Source organism: Protopterus annectens, chromosome 14.part0 (assembly GCF_019279795.1).
Source record: "Protopterus annectens isolate FY-2018-M chromosome 14.part0, PAN1.0, whole genome shotgun sequence".
NCBI lineage: Eukaryota > Metazoa > Chordata > Ceratodontiformes > Protopteridae > Protopterus > Protopterus annectens.
The window spans coordinates 726821341-726840764 of NC_056748.1; the positions used below are offsets into that span (position 1 = coordinate 726821341).

Here is a 19424-nt window from a genome sequence, read left to right on the forward strand (position 1 = left end):
TCTAATTGACTTACTTTGTCCCAGTCGAATTGTGTATACCTCTCTATACTATTGATAAATCTATTCATGCCATCCTCCTTAGGTATACTAGAGAACAATTCAACTACATCATCATCATCTTTCGGCTGTTCCCGTTAGGGGTCGCCACAGCAGATCATCTGTTCCCATTTCTTCCTCTCCTCTGGATCTTGCTCTGTCACACCAACCACCTGCATGTCCTCTCTCACCATATCCATAAACCTTATCTTAGGCCTTCCTCTTTTCCTGTTACCTGGTAGCTTCATCCTTAGCATCTTTTTCCCAATATACTCAGCATCCCTTCTCAGCACATGTCCAAACCAACGTAATCTTGCCTCTCTAGCTTTGTCTCCAAACCTTCCAACCTGGGCTGACCCTCTAATATACTTATTCCTAATCCTGTCCACCCTCATCACACCCAGTGCAAATCTTAACATCTTTAACTTTGTCACATTCAGCTCTAATCTCTGCCTTTTTGTCTATGCCACTATCTCCAACCCATATAACATAGCTGGTCTCACTACCCTCTTGTGGACCTTCCCTTTCACTCTTACTGGTACTCGTCTGTCACAAAAAACTCCTGAGACTCTTCTCCACCCACTCCATCCTGCCTGTACTCTCTTCTTCACCTCTCTTCCACACTCACCATTACTCTGAACTATTGAACCCAAGTATTTAAACTCATCCACCTTCGCCACCTCTACTCCTTTCATCCTCATCATTCCTCTATCCTCCCTCTCATTCACAAACATATATTCTGTCTTAGTCCTGCTGACCTTCATTCCTCTTCTGTCTAGAGCATATCTCCATCGCTACAGGGTCTCCTCCACCTGTTCCCTACTCTCACTACAGATCACAATGTCATCTGCAAATATCATAGTCCACGGGGACTCCTGTCTGATCTAGTCTGTCAACCTGTCCATCACCATAGCAAATAAAAAAGGGCTCAGAGCTGATCCTTGATGTAATCCCACCTCCACCTTAAACGCATCCGTCACTCCACCGCAGACCTCACCGCTGTCACACTACCCTCATACATATCCTGTACAACTCTTGCATACTTCTCTGACACTCCCGACTTCCTCATACAATACCACAACCCCTCTCTAGGGACCCTGTCATATGCTTTCTCTAAGTCTACAAAAACACAATGCAACTTCTTCTGACCTTCTCTGTACTTTTCCATCAACACTCTCTGAGCAAACATTGCATCTGTAGTGCTCTTTCCTGGCATGAAACCATACTGATGATCACTAATCATCACATCCCTTCTTAACCTAGCTTCCACTACTCTTTCCCATAACTTCATGCTGTGACTGATCAATTTAATCCCTCTGTAGTTACTACAGCTCTGCACATCACCCTTATTCTTAAAATCGATACCAAAACAATTTTTCCCCATTCCTCAGGCATCCTCTCACTTTCCAAAATTTCATTAAACAATCTGATTAAAAACTACATTGCCATTTCACCTAAAAACCTCCATGCTTCCACAGTTATGTCATCTGGACCAATAGCCTTTCCATTCTTCATCCTCTTCATAGCTATCCTTACTTCCTCCTTGCTAATCCATTGCACTTCATGATTCACTATCCCCACATCATCCAACCTTCTCTCCCTCTCATTCTCTTCATTCATCAACCCCTCAAAGTACTCTTTCCATCTGCTCAACACACTCTCCTCGCTTTCAACTACAATTACAACTCAACTACATCAATATTCAAAAAAATTAAATTTTCTTTCTATAATTGGGGTTTTAGGTGACTAAGGAAGTCCCAAGAGTATTTTACAGTATGTGGTACTTTGTCATAGATGGGTTTCAACCATCTGTCTATTACTTTTCCAAAAGGAAATGTTTTACTCTTACTACCCGAAATAATGGGGCAAAATGGGGGGGGGGGGGTCTTCTAAACTCTTGTGCACTTTGGGAATTCCTACAATGGTAGCTAACACCGGGAATCCAACTTTTAAAAAGTGATAAATATCAGTATCTGTTCTGTTATCCAATAGGTATTCTTCCAAATATGTCAATTCTCTGGTTCGCTATATTTATTTGATGGATGACATTTCATAATTCCCCAAGTTGTACAAAATATCATAAATTTTATGTATATACTCATTTGTATCATATAATACAATTCCCTCCTCCCTTATCAGGGGTCATGATGTATGGTTACTACAAATTTCAGTAACGATGTGTTGTTCTTTTTTGGTCAGGTTAAACTTAGGCCTAAGTTGTTTAGTCTTTTCTAGATACCTATACATTTCATCCATCACAACCTTTTCATATGCTGCAAGGGTATTGTGCATGGGGGGGGGGGGGTGAAAGAGCTTTTCTTTTTTAAGTCACTATTCTTTTTATTATCATTTTCACTCTGAAAAAAATAGCTCAAGATTTAATTTCCTCAAGAATAGTTTAAATTCTACTATATTATCAACTATATCAAATTTCCTGTTCGGGACATACTTCATACCCCTAGCAAACAATAGGAAATGCTCCTTCTCAAGCTTATATTGAGTATAATTAAATATACTAAAATCCCCCATAATGAATTTTACCCCATTTTGCTGTTTGAAAAACTGTAAAATGCATCTCGGGGCATCCTAAGATTTCTGAGAGCCTAACAGTCCACTAGAGTCCTACCTTAGTTTGATTACTTCCTCTAGTCATTACAGTTTGGTTTTGGCTATTTAGGATGTTTTGAAATGATGCAGGAAAAAGCAAAGTTGAAGAGTAAGACTGCATTTTTCCATTGCCATGCCTTTTGTTTAGGCTGTAATTGGATGAAAGATTGGAAAAGTGGATCTATAACCCCAATGGCTTCTAATTATTTCCTCCACCATTATTATACTGCAGTCTTGGCCACTTATAGTATGTTGAAATGAGGCAGGAAAAAGATATAGAATAAGACAAAAATGTGAGAAAAGTAAAACAGAAGCCATATGGATATTGTATGGAGTCTAACAATGGGATAAGTCAGGAGCAACAGTGGATGATGCTGTGGATAGCAGGGTGGGCACCATGGTACCCTTTGCCTAGGGCTCGATTTCACTTAAGGCTGAATCTGAATCTGGGGAAAGTAACTGTTGTGTTTATAGCATCCATTCACACTTACGAGACACAGCTGACTCCTGTAGTGACCACATGAATAGCCACCATCATCCCATTTTGCAAGGCAAACGGGAGAAATTGAAATAGATTGCTAGGTCTTCTTTCTATATTATATTTGCATGCACAATCACCTATGCATAAATTACAAATCTAACTAATCTCATGCCTGTGGAAGGAAATTGGAGCACCTGAAGAAAACCCATTTAAACATAGGGAGAGAAAGCAAACTCTCCACAGAGATCATCCCAGCCAAGAAATGAACCAGTGAACTTCTTGTTGTGAGACAACAATGCAACCCATTGTGCCACACCAGAAGTTGTTCTTTAAGGAAGCACTAGCCGCTTTACATTTTAATAGGAAATAGCCTTGCTTTCTGATGCAGAAGACCAGAGTCCTGAGTGTGACACAAGTGATTGGGGTTTGATTAGTAGTCCCAGCACAGGAGAAACCAGGTAGAAATGGTTAGGAGTGAAGAGGCATGACCCGCTGGCGATGTTCTTCTTTACTTCAGTTTCGCACAGGAGTGGGTGTGGTCCAGATGATTGATGAGCGAACCTGAATATGAACTAAGGCATGATTGGCATGCCATGCATATTAGCCACTGACATCATGCATACAATCCAACAGCCAACAGGCTTGCTAGCAACTATTAAAACAAGTTCATCAGAATGTTCCATACTAAAGGTTGCCTAACTCAGCTGCTCATCTACATTCATTGTATGCACCATGCTAGGGGCTAACATGCATCGCATGCCAGTGTCTAAATATACCCTTTCTTTGGGCGAAGATTTAACGTTATTGTGTCATGCAGCATTACACTACTCTTGCTGGTGCTAATGGAAGGCAGTGGGTCCTGTGTAAGCTGGAGTTGGTATATCCAAGTGGTGTGGGTGTGGGGGGTGCAGGGGGCTTGCCACCTGCAAAAGCAAGGGGAAAACATGTCATTGCTGTTTCTCTTATAAGAAAGGATGTGGAAATCGCGTTAAATTATTCATGCCTTTGATGTTCTTTTCTGGCTGGAAAACCACGTTGTGTTGGTTATTCATGAGAACAGCAACATGTCAACCAGCTGGGGTGGGGTTTGGGCAGTGCTTGCTACTGCGCATTTGGTGAGCCAGTCAAGTAAAATATCGCCGGCACGCTCACCTCTAACAAGGGAGAGGGATTTGTACATGGGGGGGGGGGGGCACACTGAATGGTGTGATTTCCTGGTGGGTACTGGAGGATCCACAACTCATACTTTAAGGGGAGGGGCAAAGCCCACTAACAGACTCTGCCCTTTGTGGACGCGAGGAAACACCCTTTGCTGCAACACATTGTGTAACCCCTCTTCTTTGTTTAACCATGTACTTGTGGTGGATAGGGCAGCATACAAAAACAATTTGAACCACTCCTAATGGCTGTCTGAATGATGCCTCCCCCATCTTCACCCCAAGTAATGGGGAAGGAATGCACAGACTGACGAGGAGTGGGACTGACGACTAACAGCACGAATGAGGAAACAAACGTAATATAAAATAGTATGTTTCTTCAAGCTGCATATTAGTAATGCATTCGCGATGCAATGAAGTATTCTCAACACCTTTCTTTTGTAATTGGGACTTGATCAGCTCTCCAAAGGGCCTCGGTTTTCAATTTATTTTGAACCAGGTGTACGTATAGCTTTTCAAATAATAAATGCTTTATTTTCAAACTCTTACAGTGCCCTTCCACATCAAAATCATTTTCTTTTTCGGGGGGAGCGGAGAGAAGGGCATTCGCGTCCCACATCCAGTTTGGCTTTATATAATTTTACACTAGAGTCCCTAATTCGCAAACCATTGCCTATAACATTTACGCTTCATAGGTTACTGTATCACTTACAAACCTGGGAAGATGTAGATTAACCACGTGGAAGTTGCGTATCGGATGTTTTCTGTTGCCGGTAGTCCACGTCAGTGGGGTGGGTTAATTGAAATAACTATGTTTAATATCTGAAGGAGTTCAGGAAACAGTACGTTCAATGACGCAAATAGTGGGGGGAATGTTATATTTCTCATGGATTTGGAAGATGCATTTCACTCAGTTGGGGAATTTGGCAGCTATCAAAAAGTGTTAGTTACGTGCTTGGTTCTTTTACAGGTTTGTGTTCTCAACATTTTAAAAAGTTGTAAAAAACTTGATGATACTGTGTGACGGCCTACTCAGGACGGTTTGGTTTCGGGCTGAATAGTGCTATGGGTCTGTTTTGATGTGTGAACTTGTAGAGCGTAATTTGTTTCTCTTTGCGTTGTCTTCTGCCCGTCGTTTAAACTAATGTGTCTTGAAAGTTTCTCTTTTGTCAAGCGTTCTTCGAGATGGCAGATTTTACTTAACAAAAAAGGTTTATGGAGTAACTATTGGAAATAATTTGGTAGAGTTTAGGGTTGCTAGTGAAGCGCACAGTGGGATTCAGGCATAAATATTAATGGAGCTTGCCCCCCCCCCCCCCCAAATAAAAGATCTGACTTGAAAAACAAATGGGAAACCGCGTGCTTTTTATCCTTAGTCTGTTTTAAAATCATCCCTTTTGCTGAAAACTTTTGTTTCCTATATGCTGTTTGTGACTGACAATTCATGTGTAAGGTTTTTTAGTTTTATTTTGACTTGTCAGTTTGCTCCTGTCATTATTTTTGTAGTGAGGATAGCAAATCACTTTATTGGATGCATAGCAACGTGATTTTAGTCGTTCGTCTTCCTGTAATTCTGAGATACCCCATAAACTCAAACCTGTTTGCGGAAACATACTTTTATTAAATACCTAGATTATTCAGTGATTCACTCACTGTCTTTTACTATAGGTTCTAGCATATAAAGACCTTCTGTTGTGAAACATCTGTTTACCAGGGACGACTGACTGGGTCATAAGCCCATTTTCAGCAGTGGCTCAGGAAGAAAAGGTCTTACATTCTGTCAATTTAGCCCGTGACTCTCTGGTATTATGGTATCCTCTATTCTGCTGGATTTATTTAAAGCTTTTGATATCATTTCCCATACCCACCTACTAAACCATCTCTCTAATCTCAACCTCTCCCAAAAAAAACTATTTTTTTTTTCATGGTTCTCCAGCTATCTTTCTGACAGATCCCAAGCCGTGAAATGGGGCCAGGCCACCTCCAATTTCCTTCCTACCCCCACTGGAATACCCCAAGGTTCCATACTTGGCCCATTGCTATTCAATATCTTTATTAATGATTTCCACAAAGCCATACCTAATACCAAAATTGTGCAATACACTGCTGATTCCACTTTGATCTGCTGCGCCACTAACCTAACAAAGCTCCAATTTCTGACAAACTGCCTTCTCGACCACTGAAAACTGGATGCTCCAAAGTCACCTCTCACTAAATGCCAACAAAACTAAGATCCTTCTATTCTCTCCCTCAAAATCCTCCCCTCTTGATAAAGACTCACTTCAAATTACCAGCTTTAACAACTCCACTATCAAGATCGTACCCTCTGCCAAACTTCTTGGTGTCACCATTGGTGATCACCTAAAATTTAACACTCATATCCAGCTAAACGTCAAGAAAACACACACAAAACTTGGCCTACTTTACAGAAACAACCACTTCCTCTCTCCTACCACCATACTAACTCTTGCCACAACCTATCTCCTTCCCTCTCTACTGTATGGTACTCCTCTGCTCACTAATTTATCTTCCACACTTACTTATAAACTGGAATAAATAAATAAAGACATTACATTAAAGAAAAATGGTTGAAATGTATACATTTTCAAAAGTGATCAAAAGATCTTTCCTTCTCTGGAATTAAACCTGGCTGCTGTGCGCTCCTGGTCCTGGGGCCAGCGACTCCTTTCTCACCTCTGCATCCTGCCTATTTCAAATCCAAAACCTAGAGTCTACTTGCCTGCCGGCTACGGACCCTTTTTAAGATAACTTGCACTCCCACTGGACTGCTATCCCAGTACCCTTCCAGTAAAGAAGTAAACATGTATGTGTATTCCCTAAACTGGCAGTAAAGCTTATGCTTGAAATTTTTTACTTTTGGTGATTTCGCTTCACAGCCAGGACAGCCAACAGCCATACCATACTTATTCCAGTCAGTTCCGTACCTTATTTAGTTAGCCCTTTGGCTTATAATACTAATACATTACAACTCTGTTATTCTAAGCCCTGCTCTTAACATACTTTCAGCTTTAAATCCTACTTTTACAATGACCATCTAGCTATTCTCTAACCTGCTCTACTACTGTGTTCCCACTTATCTACACATTAACTAAAATTACCTTAATAAACCTCTTCCACTGATTGTTCCTCTCGAGCTCCTCCCTTCTTTGTGTCTGGCTCAATATTTATCGCAGGAAATCTCATTCCCTGTTTGTCTCCATCCTTTCCTCGCCATAAGGTTTATGTGTCTATTCTCTAATTTCTCTGTGTTTCCCCTTCCCCCTATCCAGCATGTCACTGTTGGTTCATCTCCCACTTAGCCTTACCGACCGCAGGAGGTCTAATTTCCCTGCCCTCTTTATCTGCCTTCACTGTTACTCCCCTCCCCTTTCCACACCCTACTCCCCCTCTATTTTATAGGTATTAGTAACCCCTCTAGGCGCCATCTTTCCTTCTCTGGAATTAACCCTGGCTGCTGTGCTTTATGAACGTTTCTAGCTCAACAGCGAGAAACGCTGAGCTGTTTTGACTGCCTCTTCATTTATTCAAACTTTATTTTAACTATAAATTAAAAAGAATAACCCTAGGAACTAGTTCCTTTTCCAATATTCCCGATCCCATTTATGCCAAGCTACCTCACTTCTTTATTGCATGTCTCCGGTGAAAGAATGCTAGTAGGGAATCAACAGGGGAACTAAATGCTAACTTTATTTATTATGGCTAAGGTTTGAATTGACTCTAAGAAAGCGCATAGCTTCCGTTTAGCATTCTGGACATGGGCAACACAAGACAGCAGCCTTCCTGTTAGTTATGAAATAAGCTATATGTGGAAAATAACATTGCCTGAAGTTCTTGTTTGGTGCACTGCTTAAGGCAATGAGCCTATCAGTATTGAAATAGTACACATTGTCGAAGTTACATTTTGCTTTAGCACTAGTAAAGCTGAATGTGCATATTATTAATATTGTACCCCTGGTGCCTATTAGTCAGCCTGCATATAAAAAGCCAATATAGTTGGTAGAATTTGCCTACATTAATACCTTCTTTATCTGAACAATGGCACTACAATATCACTAAGATTCTCCTAGTAGCCTTATACAAATGTGAACCTAGTGTTTAAAGACTTATCAAGGGCTCTCTTGCAGTGTATTGAGTGTGTTTTAACCTACATTTCCGGCTTTTAGCAGTACTGAATGAATGTAAAGTATTGCCGTACCTGCATAATATAACTTCCTGTACTAAGTTTAGTTATTTTTTGCTCCCTCTCTTCCAAAAGTTCCCAGCTCTGCATCTTGCCTAGTTCAAATCCAAAACCTAGAGTCTACCTGCCTGCCAGCTACGGACTCTTCAAAATAACCTGCACTCGCACTGGACTGCTATCCCAGTACCCTTCCAGTAAAGAAGTAAACATATATGTGTATTCTCTAAACTGGGCAGTAAAGCATATGCTTGAAATTTTTTACTTTTGGTGATTAAAAGCTCGCTTCACAGCCAGGACAGCCAGCAGCCATAACCCCATTTCTACCCTGAAGCTAGCATACCTTCTCTTCTCACTAGCACAAGCCCCTTTTCCTGAGTATTTTCTCCCTTCCCAATTCCTTGATCAGCCTTTCTCCCAGCTAGAACTTCCATTGTAATATATAACCTGTCCACTAGATGGCACCCTTATTCCAGTCAGTCCCACACCTTATTTAGTTAGCCCTTTGGCTTATAATACTAATAGATTACAACTCTGTTATTCTAAGCCCTGCTCTTAACATGCTCTCAGCTTTAAATCCTACTTTTATAATGATCATCTAGCTATTCTCTAACCTGCTGTACTACTGTATTCCCACTTATCTACACATAACTAAACTTCTAAACTTGCCTTAATAAACCTCTTCCACTGATTGTTCCTCCTGAGCTTCTTCCTTCTTTGTCTCTACCTGCTCCATTCGCCCTGCAGGCTCACTCTGCTCCCCTACCCCCATATCCCACCCCCAGGTGTCCTACCTATATTCATCACTTACCCCTCCCTCCTGCATAATTACCCAATAGCAGCTCCTTCCTCTTCTCCCTCCCTCTCTCCCACCCAACATAGGAATTTTCCCTCCTTATTCCTCCCAGTCACAGTCTTCCCACTTAAACTCTTCACTTCTTCCTCCCTCCTTAAACAATTAAAGCCCACTTATCTTTACTAGATTTCCAAAAAAATTCTCTTCTCCTATACCTTCTCTGCTTCGACATCCTCCTTTCTCCTTATCTTATTATACCATTCTATTTTTCCCCAATATGCTTTTCTTAAGTCAACACACTCTCTCCATACCCCTTGCTTCCTAATTCCTCTCTACTACACCAGCTCATTCTCCTCCACTGCTTATGTAATATTACCTACAAAAATAACCTCCTCACAACCCCACCTTCACCTCCAGTCCTACTCGCATTACTGCTCAATCTCTTCCTCGCTTATACAGCCCCAACCACGTCACCTATTCACCCTAAAATCTTTACCTCTACAATTAAGATACTGTCTCCTAAACTACTCCTGGATTTACCAAAACTCACACTATGCAAACTCATGGCTAAAGGATACCTCCTTTAACAACCTAGCCCTTGCTGGAGATATCCACCCTAACCCCGGTCCTAGTCCCCCTACTTGCAACACCTACCCCCTATCACTTTCCTCCCCCCACAACACCCTAAAAATCATTACTATGAATGCCCAAAGTCTTAACAACAAAGCTCACCACTTTCAAGCTTGGCTCTGCCACAACCAACCAGACATCTCGGCAATCTCTGAAAACTTGGCTCAAACCTCATATCTCCGATGTGGAGATCCTATCCCCAGGATTTAATATTCTCAGAAATGACCGACCAAATAAGAAAGGGGTGGCTCTGCCTTAGTATACTCCAACCTCCTCACCTTAATACCCCATCCAAACTCCAATTCCACACTTCAAGAACACAGAATTGACTGCTGGACTACTAAAAATGAATAAACACAAGAATATTTGCATCATAGCCCTTTATATCTCTCCTGGTAACAATATCTCTACCCTCGAGGATATTCTCTTATGGGCCTCTACTGAAATTAAGTATGAAACTTCTATTTTAGGAGATGTAAATATTGACTGGAACAAAATTAATAGCACCTCTCCCTCTTTCCATCAACCTCTATAACTTTTCTCAAATAATTCCCTCCATCACCCGACCTAACAAAGTAAATCCCCCTGGTTCTACTTTAGACTGGATCTTAGTATCTGATCCTAATAAAATAACCAAGTCTGGCACAACTAACTCCATCAGTGACCATTTCCCAGCTTTCATTCATCGCTCAACTTCCTGTTCCCCTCACCAGCACCAACATATTCATACCCGTAACCTCAGTAATTTCAACCCCACATCCTTCTCAAACAAATGAATTGACAAATTCTAAACTCCCTTCCTCTTAACAATGCTATAGAACACTTCAACTCTGTCTTCTTTGACACTCTAAACTCCCTTGCCCCTCTTGGACACGAGGATAAAAACTAATACAGCTCCTTGACTATCCAAAGATGCTAACAAAATTATGCTTCAAAGGGACGACCTGGAAACTCTACCAAAAAGATAAACTTTCCAATCCAAACGGCACCGTAACCTAGAAAAACAGCTGATTGCCAAGGACAAAAAATCCTACTATATCAAACTTCAGTCCAACAAAAACCTCAAGCAATTCTGGAAATCAATAAACTCATTGCTTAATCCAGGATCCAAGAATAATTCCTGTCCTGACCCAAGCAGATTGGGCCTTGATCTAGCCTTTGAATTTAACTTATTCTTCTTAGAAACTATTTCTGACCTGACCAGGACCTTCCCCAACAATAACCCTCCAGCCCCTCTCTCTTCCTCGTCCAACCCCACTAATAACTCTCCCTTCTTGTTAGACTTCAAACCTGTCTCTACTAACTCCATAAAAAGACTGCTATCCAAACTTAAACCATGCTCTAATGCTGCTGACAATATTCCCTCCGCCTTCCTAAAATGTGCTGCTGATGGCGTAGCTCTCCCAATCAGCAGCATAATCAACAAATCTATAAAGGAATCTTATGTCCCCAAACTCTGGCGCTCAGCCTATATTCTACCCCTTCATAAAGAAGGCAAAAACACCAGCATCTCTAACTTCCGCCCTATCGTTCTATTCTCACCAATCTCAAAAATCCTTAAAGTGCATTCACCTCCAATTTGAGCCTTACCTGGCCCAAAACAATCTTCTTACACCTACACAACATGGTTTCTGCCCAGGTCATAGTAGTATAACTGCTCTACTCTCTTTCTTAGAAACAGTCAATCTACCCGAGATTCTGGACATCTAGTCTCTACTGTTTTGCTTGATGTGTCAAAGCATTCAACACTGTTTCACACGGACACCTTCTTCTATCACCTCTCAAACCTCCATCTCTCCCCAAACACTATATCCTGGTTCTCCAGCTACCTATCAGATAGAACTCAGGCAGTCAAATGGAAGTACTCTACCTCTTCCTTCTTACCTACCCCAACTGGCATACCACTGGGATCTATTCTAGGGCCCATGCTTTTTAATATTTTCATAAACAACTTTCATACTGCCATTCCTGATGCAAAAATTATTCAATATGCAGATGATTCTACTGTAGTATGCTCTGCCTCTAACCTCTCAGAATTGCTGTCTAAAACCCAAACTGCCTTCTCAACCAGCGAAAATTGGATGTGCCAAAACCACCTCTCTCTCTCAATGCAAACAAATCAAAAATTATACTATTCCCTCCCACAAAGACATACTCCTACAACAAAAATGCCTTCAAAGTCCTAAGTCAAACTAACTCCCCTATAGAAGTGGTTCCTTCCGCTAAACTACTTGGTATTACTATTGACTAACATCTCAAGTTCGATATTCATATTCAACAAAATTAAGAAAACCCACCAAAAGCTAGGTATGCTGTATAGGAATAATCACTTTCTCTCTTGTACTACTAAGAATACTCTAGCCACCACTTGTATACCCCCTTCCTTATTATATGGAGCCACCCCTGCTAACTAACCTGTTCTCCTCTATTTCCTCCAAACTAGAAAACTGCTATACTAAAATCTCAAAATTTGCTACCAAATCTAAACCTTCTACCCATCACTGCCTTACCCTAAGATCCCTAAAGTGGCTTGAACTCCCAAACTACTTAGACTTCCTCCAACTCACCACTGCACACAGACTTGTATATCACCCAGCTAAATATCCAGTGCTAATATCCTCCCCCTTTACACCCCCAATAGAACTCTTAGATCTGAACATCAAAACCTAATTGCTGTCCCCAAACCCAAAAGTACAGCAGGCCAACTTCTTGCTATCTCTCTAGGCAAAAAATGGAATTCCCTTCTTCCCCGTCTAAGAACCATCCCAAACTCAGAAAACTTCAAAACTCAGCTTACCAAACACCTGGCCACAAAATGGAAATGCAACTGCCACCATCCAACCTAATCATCTTAAGTACATTCCCCTGGGGGGTTTCCCTCTCGGGTTCCTAAGCCCTCAATAATTCTCCTTCAGCTATGCTCCCACGAGTATTTTCTAAGCTCTCCCATCTCTAATAGCTACTTATTTCATATGATTCAACAATGTAAATGTTGTATATAGCTTTCCATTACAAATTTCTAATCTGAAATTGTGCATGTATAGTGTATCCTCATTTTACTTAAAAATTTCTAATCTGAAATTGTGCATGTATAGTGTATCCTCATTTTACTTAAAAGTATGTATATGAAACATCTTCACACCTAATATCGGAGTGTACACACTAAAGAAAATGTATAAACAATAAGTCCACACTCTATGCTTTTCTGCTGATTATGCATATTTTCAAGGTACTTGTAACTGTTCCATATTATGTAAGACTGACATTCTTGTATTTTTGCATCTGATGTGTATTATGTATCCTGGAGCTTTTCACCCTGGGCCTTCACTGAAAACGGGTCACTTTGACCCAGTGGACTTCCCCGGTAATCAAACTGGAAATAAATAAATAATCCAAATGTAAGGCATAGTGATGTAACAAAATGTATTACAAAGAGAACAATGAGAAAAATCAAAGTAAAACACTATATACAATTCTGGAGAGCCTCCTTTTGCCATTTCATAGTTGTAAATAAAAGTTGTATTTAATTTAACTGTAAAGTGGGAAAGAATTAGGACAGGGAGGGGGTGATAGGAAGAGGGTATTTAGTGTAGTAAAGAGGTTAGGATAGCAAGTGAAGATGAGAAGTGGTGATACGTTGAGATCTGTACAGATGGGGGGGGGGGTAGACAAGATTGATGTTCAGCCAAGGGTATAGTGTGAGCAAAGTTATGAGTTTGGTAGGTGTCTTTCAGAAGATGGTTGAAGGAAGGATGGGAAGTTACAGTTATAATAGCCTGTGGAATAGGATTCCATGTTTTTGCAACAGAGTAGCAGCAAGGGCTATTTCCAGTTGCTTTTTAAAGTTTCTACATGGTGAGAAGTTGTTTATCGTTGGAACAAAGTGCTCTGCATGGCTTATAGGAAGACTAGAGCATAGTGCAAGACAGGCTTATAAATGGTTATGATTATAAATGAGCTTATAAATGATGAGGACAGTGGCTAGTTGTATGAAGTCCAGGTAGTGGGATAGTTTAAGCCAGTTCAAACTTTTAAGGGCCTTGTAGTGATGTGTGTAGTATTGTTTATTCAGGACAAATTTAGCCATTTCGTTGTAGAATATTTCAAGTTTAGTTTTAACATATACCTGCAAGTTTGTAAGGATAGCAGCACCATATAAGAGTGAAGGAGGGAGGTAAGTAGTTGCTAGGGTGTATTTTAGTAGCGTTAGTAAGAAAGTTTTGTCTATAAAGCATCCCAAGTTTTTTGTGAGTTTTTGTTACTTTGAATGTGAAGTTCAAATCTGTGGTTGTCATCATTTTCACGCCAAGCAGTTTTGTATAGGATGCCATCTCTCTCTACTATTAAGTGAGAAGATTTTGAACTTGGAGTCCTACTTTAGATGTGCTTTAGGGAGGAATAGGGGTAGTTTTGTAATAACTCAGCATTGTGAAGCCAGTTTTCAACAGAGATAAAGACTTCTTTTGTGATTTCAAGAAGGTGTGCTAGAGTATCAGATGAGGATATTGGTGTCGAACCACCAGCATACTGTGTAAGATATTCTTGCCTAGATGATGTGTAGAAGTCATTAACATTGATGAAAATGTTAGAGAAGTGGACCAAGAATTTAGTTTTGGGGTGCACCAGTGGTAATGAGCAGGTAATGAGAGAAAGCATGTTGTCGTCTAACAGCTTGCTGTCTATCAGATGGGGGTAGCCTTTAAACCACTGAAGTGAAGGAGAGGAAAGGCCGAGATGGAGTGGTGGTTGGAGTTTGCTATGTGAGATGGTATCAAAGGCTTTGGACATATCCAGATAAATGGAAGAGTCAAGTTTGCCAGAGTCTGTTTTCTTGTTTATATAAAAAGGATAATAATGCTGTAGTTGTACAATGGCCAGAGCGGAATCCATGTTGAGTACTGGTTAAGAGCGGTTCTGAGAGGAGATGGTGAAGTTATGCATGGTTACATTCATCTGGGATTTTTGAGAGAGGGGAGAGAATTGCAATGAGGCGGAAGTTAGAGACTTCTGTAGAGTTTCCTCCCTTGTGCAGTGGGATGACATCTGATTTTTCCAATTAGTTGGGACATAAGATTCCTGTATGGATGTATTGATTAAAATAGCTACTGGGTAAGATGTAGCTTAGGCTGCCATCTTGAATTATTCAAGTGGATGTTTGTCAGCAGCTGTGGTTTTAAGTAGCAGTTTTTATAGTAAATATTATATTTGTGGCTAGGGATTGTTTGAGTTCATATTTTTCATAGGTTAATGTGGCAGTGGAGGAGCAGTTGGTGATAGGTTATGGGGTTGTAAAAGGGAGGGAATGTGTTGTTGGTGGGGGCAGAGCAGGTTTGAGAGGGATACTGATCTTTTTTTGAGTCAGGATTGAGTAGTGTGTGAATATAAGACCAGCATTTTTTAGATAATTGTTTATACGCAGATCAGGCATATTTTTATCAACTAGAGGAGAAGTTGTGGATAGCAATTTAATAAAGAGCTGAAATATTTTATCTGGAAGGGGAAAACTGCAAGAGTCAAGTGGAATAAGTTGATTCTGCCAATTAAACAAGGTGATTTGGGATTACTTGATTTGAAGGGTATTTTAGAGCTACACACTTAAGGCTCCTGTACTTAGCACAAACAGAAACTTGTAATTCAAAGTGGAAAGGGATGATGATGAAAGAAGAGTGAAGCTTAAGAAACAAGGAGAGACAAAGATTTTGGATGTAAATCCTTAAGGAGAATAAGAATAACCATATGGAATATTTATAAAGTAGCAGAAAGTATTCTAAGAACTAAGCCAACATGGGAATGGAGAAAGGAGATTCTGCCAACTGAGATACAGGCAAATAGGCAAGAAGGGGTTGGAATTTATTAGAGAACTGGCAAAAGAACCAAGGTATTGGGAGCGAATAATTAGAGAGGGAAGAGTAATAGAATGGGAAGAGGCCAAGAATTTTTTTGGACTGCACTCTGGAGAGAGATTGCTTTCCCTATCCAGGATTGATATCAAAGTGTAGGCAAAGGGAAAGAAATGTGGTGATCTTAAACGAAAGAGAGAGAGTTTTTAGTAGAATCTAGAACAGAGGCTGCTGGTTTAAAAAAAAAAAAAAAGGTATTTTTTTTTATACCCAAAGTAGACTAAAAAATATTTTTCCTCAAGTAGACAGCAAATGTTGCAGGTATGATGGGAAAGAGATGTAACTGGAAACATATATATTTTCTGGGAGTGTAATGAGTTGGCATACTTTAAAGATTCCATGTCGACTGCTCTGTCAGAGATGCTGGGTGTGTAAATTGGTGTAAGTAAGGAAATCTTTTTTTTTTTTTTTTTGTGAGGGAGGACACAGAATCTGAATTCCCTAGACATAGTAAGCCCTTGTTGAGTCTAATTATGATAGTTGCCAAAAAAACAATTCCTGGAAAATGGAATTCAATGTCTAAACCAACTTTATTAGAAGTAGTGAATATCGTAACAGAGATAAAACAACTGGAATTGGGATCCTTACTAAAGGCTAGGAGCAAAATATATAGGAAAATACATGCAGAGGAGAAACAATGTTTAAAAGAAGGTAGGATTTGAATGAGCTATCTAATGTTTGACTGACACTGACTGGGCAGAGTATAAGTAATGTTTAATGTTTTGCATCTACACTTATGTCAATATTGTTTGTGATGTATAATGTTTGTAACGAAAACTATGTAAATATGGCTTGTTTTCATTTATGTAAATGAATGATTGCCCATGTCATACGTGATGATTTAATAAAGGTGTTTCTTGTTTTAAAAAAAGTAATTTGTATTAAGTTGTAGTTGGTTATAGTATTGTTTCTTATCTTTGTATTTTCTTAGCTTGATTACAAAGTTCCCTGTAGTGATGAAAGTTTTGGGTTAATTTATTTGGTTTAGTCACTCCCTCCAAGCCTTGTCTGTTGTATACATAATGTTTTTGGAAAGAGTGGATAGCCAGGGGGAGTCCCCCCCCCCCCAACCACCACCAAGGGTGTGTTTTCTTTATATATTAAAAGTTGTAACTGCATAATTAGTATAGTCCAGTTGAAGGATCTTGGGAAACCGTTGAATAAATCTTTCTATTAAACCAGCCAAGAATCTCACAAAATTCAGATTGATGGATATTGTGGTGAAGAGTGGTACGCCTGTGTGTATATGCCGATAGATGGTGACTTAAGATAGGTTCCACTGATGGTATATTTACTGGGGTCTGAGACTAAAATCCAGTCAATAATTGTGCCCTTATTGTTTTTGTTGTATAACTGCAGTGGTGGTGCTGCGGTAGCGTTGTCGCCTCACAGTAAGACATTGTCCTGTTCGATTCTCAGCTAGAGCATCTTCTGTGTGGAGACGTGTGAATAGGCGTACCTTCATTGAAGGTTGTGCGTCAGGGCTGGCAACTCGGCTCATAAAAAATCTACTGCCAATCATTAGCGGACCGGAGTTCTGTTGTGGCGACCCTAACCGGGAAAAGCCGAAAGACATGACATAACATTGTTTTTGTTGTATCTTGTAGGTGTTGTGATTAGTACAGTTATACCATATAGATTTTTGCTGGATGAGGGACTGTCAGAGTTTACATTTTGCCAGTCAGTATTGATATCACTTGGAATGACAGTTTTGTAAGTAATAGTACTAGATATCTAGGAGAGAAATTCTTAGAGTATGGGTATGTTGTTTCCAGGGGGGGTGTAAAGTACAATTTTTAACATTTACAACATTTTAAAGTGTTTTTTTTGATTGTATCTGCCTTTATTTTCTGGGGGGGGGGAATATATATATATATATATATATATATATATATATATGTATATATATATATATATATATATATATATAAAATGTGTTTTCCCACCTTTCTAAGCTAGTTTAGTCCAGTTTTCAGGTTAGTGCTGAATTCAGGGCTGTGTTAAAAGTCCCTGTGTTTGCCCATACCTTACTTGGATAGAAGGAAGTTTCTCTGTTCACTGTGACAGAGGGAGCTTTGAGCAGCCTATCTGCCCCTTGAGGAGTGGTTTCATCCCAGAAATTAGTAGTTTATTGGCCATTTTGGGCTAATTTCTCTTTCATTTCCCTCCTATAAAACTCGCATTTGCGCGGTCTTGCACGCCGGGCAGCGCCGGTTAGCTAAGGTATAACTGTTCCCGGCTCCACAAAGTGTACTCTTCAATTTTTCCCTTGTAACTAGACAAACTTTCAACTTAAGGACTCAAATTATTCACTTCTCATCCCGGCACTTGCCCAAAACTCATAGCAAGCACTAATAAACCTTAGCACTAGACCCCCCTATACTGCAGAGAAGGACAAGGCTCTCTATTCGACCTTACCAGCCAATCCGTAAAACAGTTCACTGAACCTATCCAGGCATGTCCAAAGGGCAGTTTCAGGTGTACTCTCCAGTCCAACTCGTGAATCTGGGCATTCTGAGGTAATGTTACAATTGCCTCATGTACACAGAGAGCCCTCCCCTCCTCCTTCCACCAAACACTAATACATGCGAGAGATGCAATTATACAGCCAAACTGGAGGCTAAGCTCTCTCAAAAGACTGGACCAGGCAGTCAAGAGGAGAAGGGAATTACTTGCATCACACCACCAGTCTTGCATAGACCTATGAAACCAGCACTGGCAAAAAACACACACAAATACACAAAAACATACTCCGAGGCTCCAAGTAAAAATCTGCAAAAGCAACAGAGACCTCCAAAGTAGACATCCAAGCAACCTCCACCCCCCCATCACAATCCATGAAACACATACTTCACAAAACCAGTGTGCCACACAATCACAGCCCTTAAGGCAAAATAACATACCCAACACGCAAGTAATAGGGGACTATAGTCAGGCACACTGACGTCCCACTCGCTAGGCCAAACAAGGAGAGGTTACTGTTAGTTGCCTGTTGGGTGCCAGGGTCCGCCACATAACACAAGCACTTGGGTCACTCCAGAACAAGTACAAATATGATTCTGTCATTGTCCATGTGGGTGTGAATGACCTGAGCAGTACCTCCCTGGACTACATGAAAAGAGACATGGAGGAGCTCTCTGATCACATAGCCCAGGCCGGTATGACCCTGACCCTGAGTAGCATTCTGCCCTCACCAAGAATGATACCACGGTAAGATCACATAGCCCAGGCCGGTATGACTCTGAGTAGCATCCTGCCCTCACGAAGAATACCACGGTATAGAGAAAAAATTATCAATTTCAACAATTGGCTAAGTTTCTGGTGTCATTCAAAGGAGATCCAGTGTCTGTCAGCCTGGGATGACATGCTTGACAAGCCATGCTGCTTTGCTAGAGACTGCTTGCACCTGTCACCCTTCGGCTTTTGAATACTGGCCAAGGCTCTTGCCACCCCCATAGTGCCTTTTTTAGGCAAGGCTCAAAAGACAAACCCATCACCGTAAATAGCACAAGTAACAAAAAACTGAGGGTAATGCTGCTCAATGCCAGAAGTCTAAACCTCAAAATGCACGCACTCGAGGCACTCCTCAGTATGGAGAAAATCGATGTATGTGCAGTAA

The 19424-nt window shown here is 40.5% G+C and overlaps 1 protein-coding gene across 3 annotated transcripts in view; it reads left to right on the plus strand.

Moving 5' to 3' along the window:
• The first annotated feature begins 5086 nt into the window (after nucleotides 1-5086).
• Nucleotides 5087-19424, plus strand: part of LOC122789199 (solute carrier family 22 member 15-like) — a 1485835-nt gene continuing 1471497 nt past the window's right edge. For all 3 annotated transcript variants that reach the window (XM_044056469.1, XM_044056468.1, XR_006362790.1), the window contains exon 1: nucleotides 5087-5251. In XM_044056469.1, coding sequence (XP_043912404.1) covers nucleotides 5168-5251 — 84 coding nt within the window. In that variant the 5' untranslated portion in view covers nucleotides 5087-5167. The remainder of the gene's footprint in view (nucleotides 5252-19424) is intronic.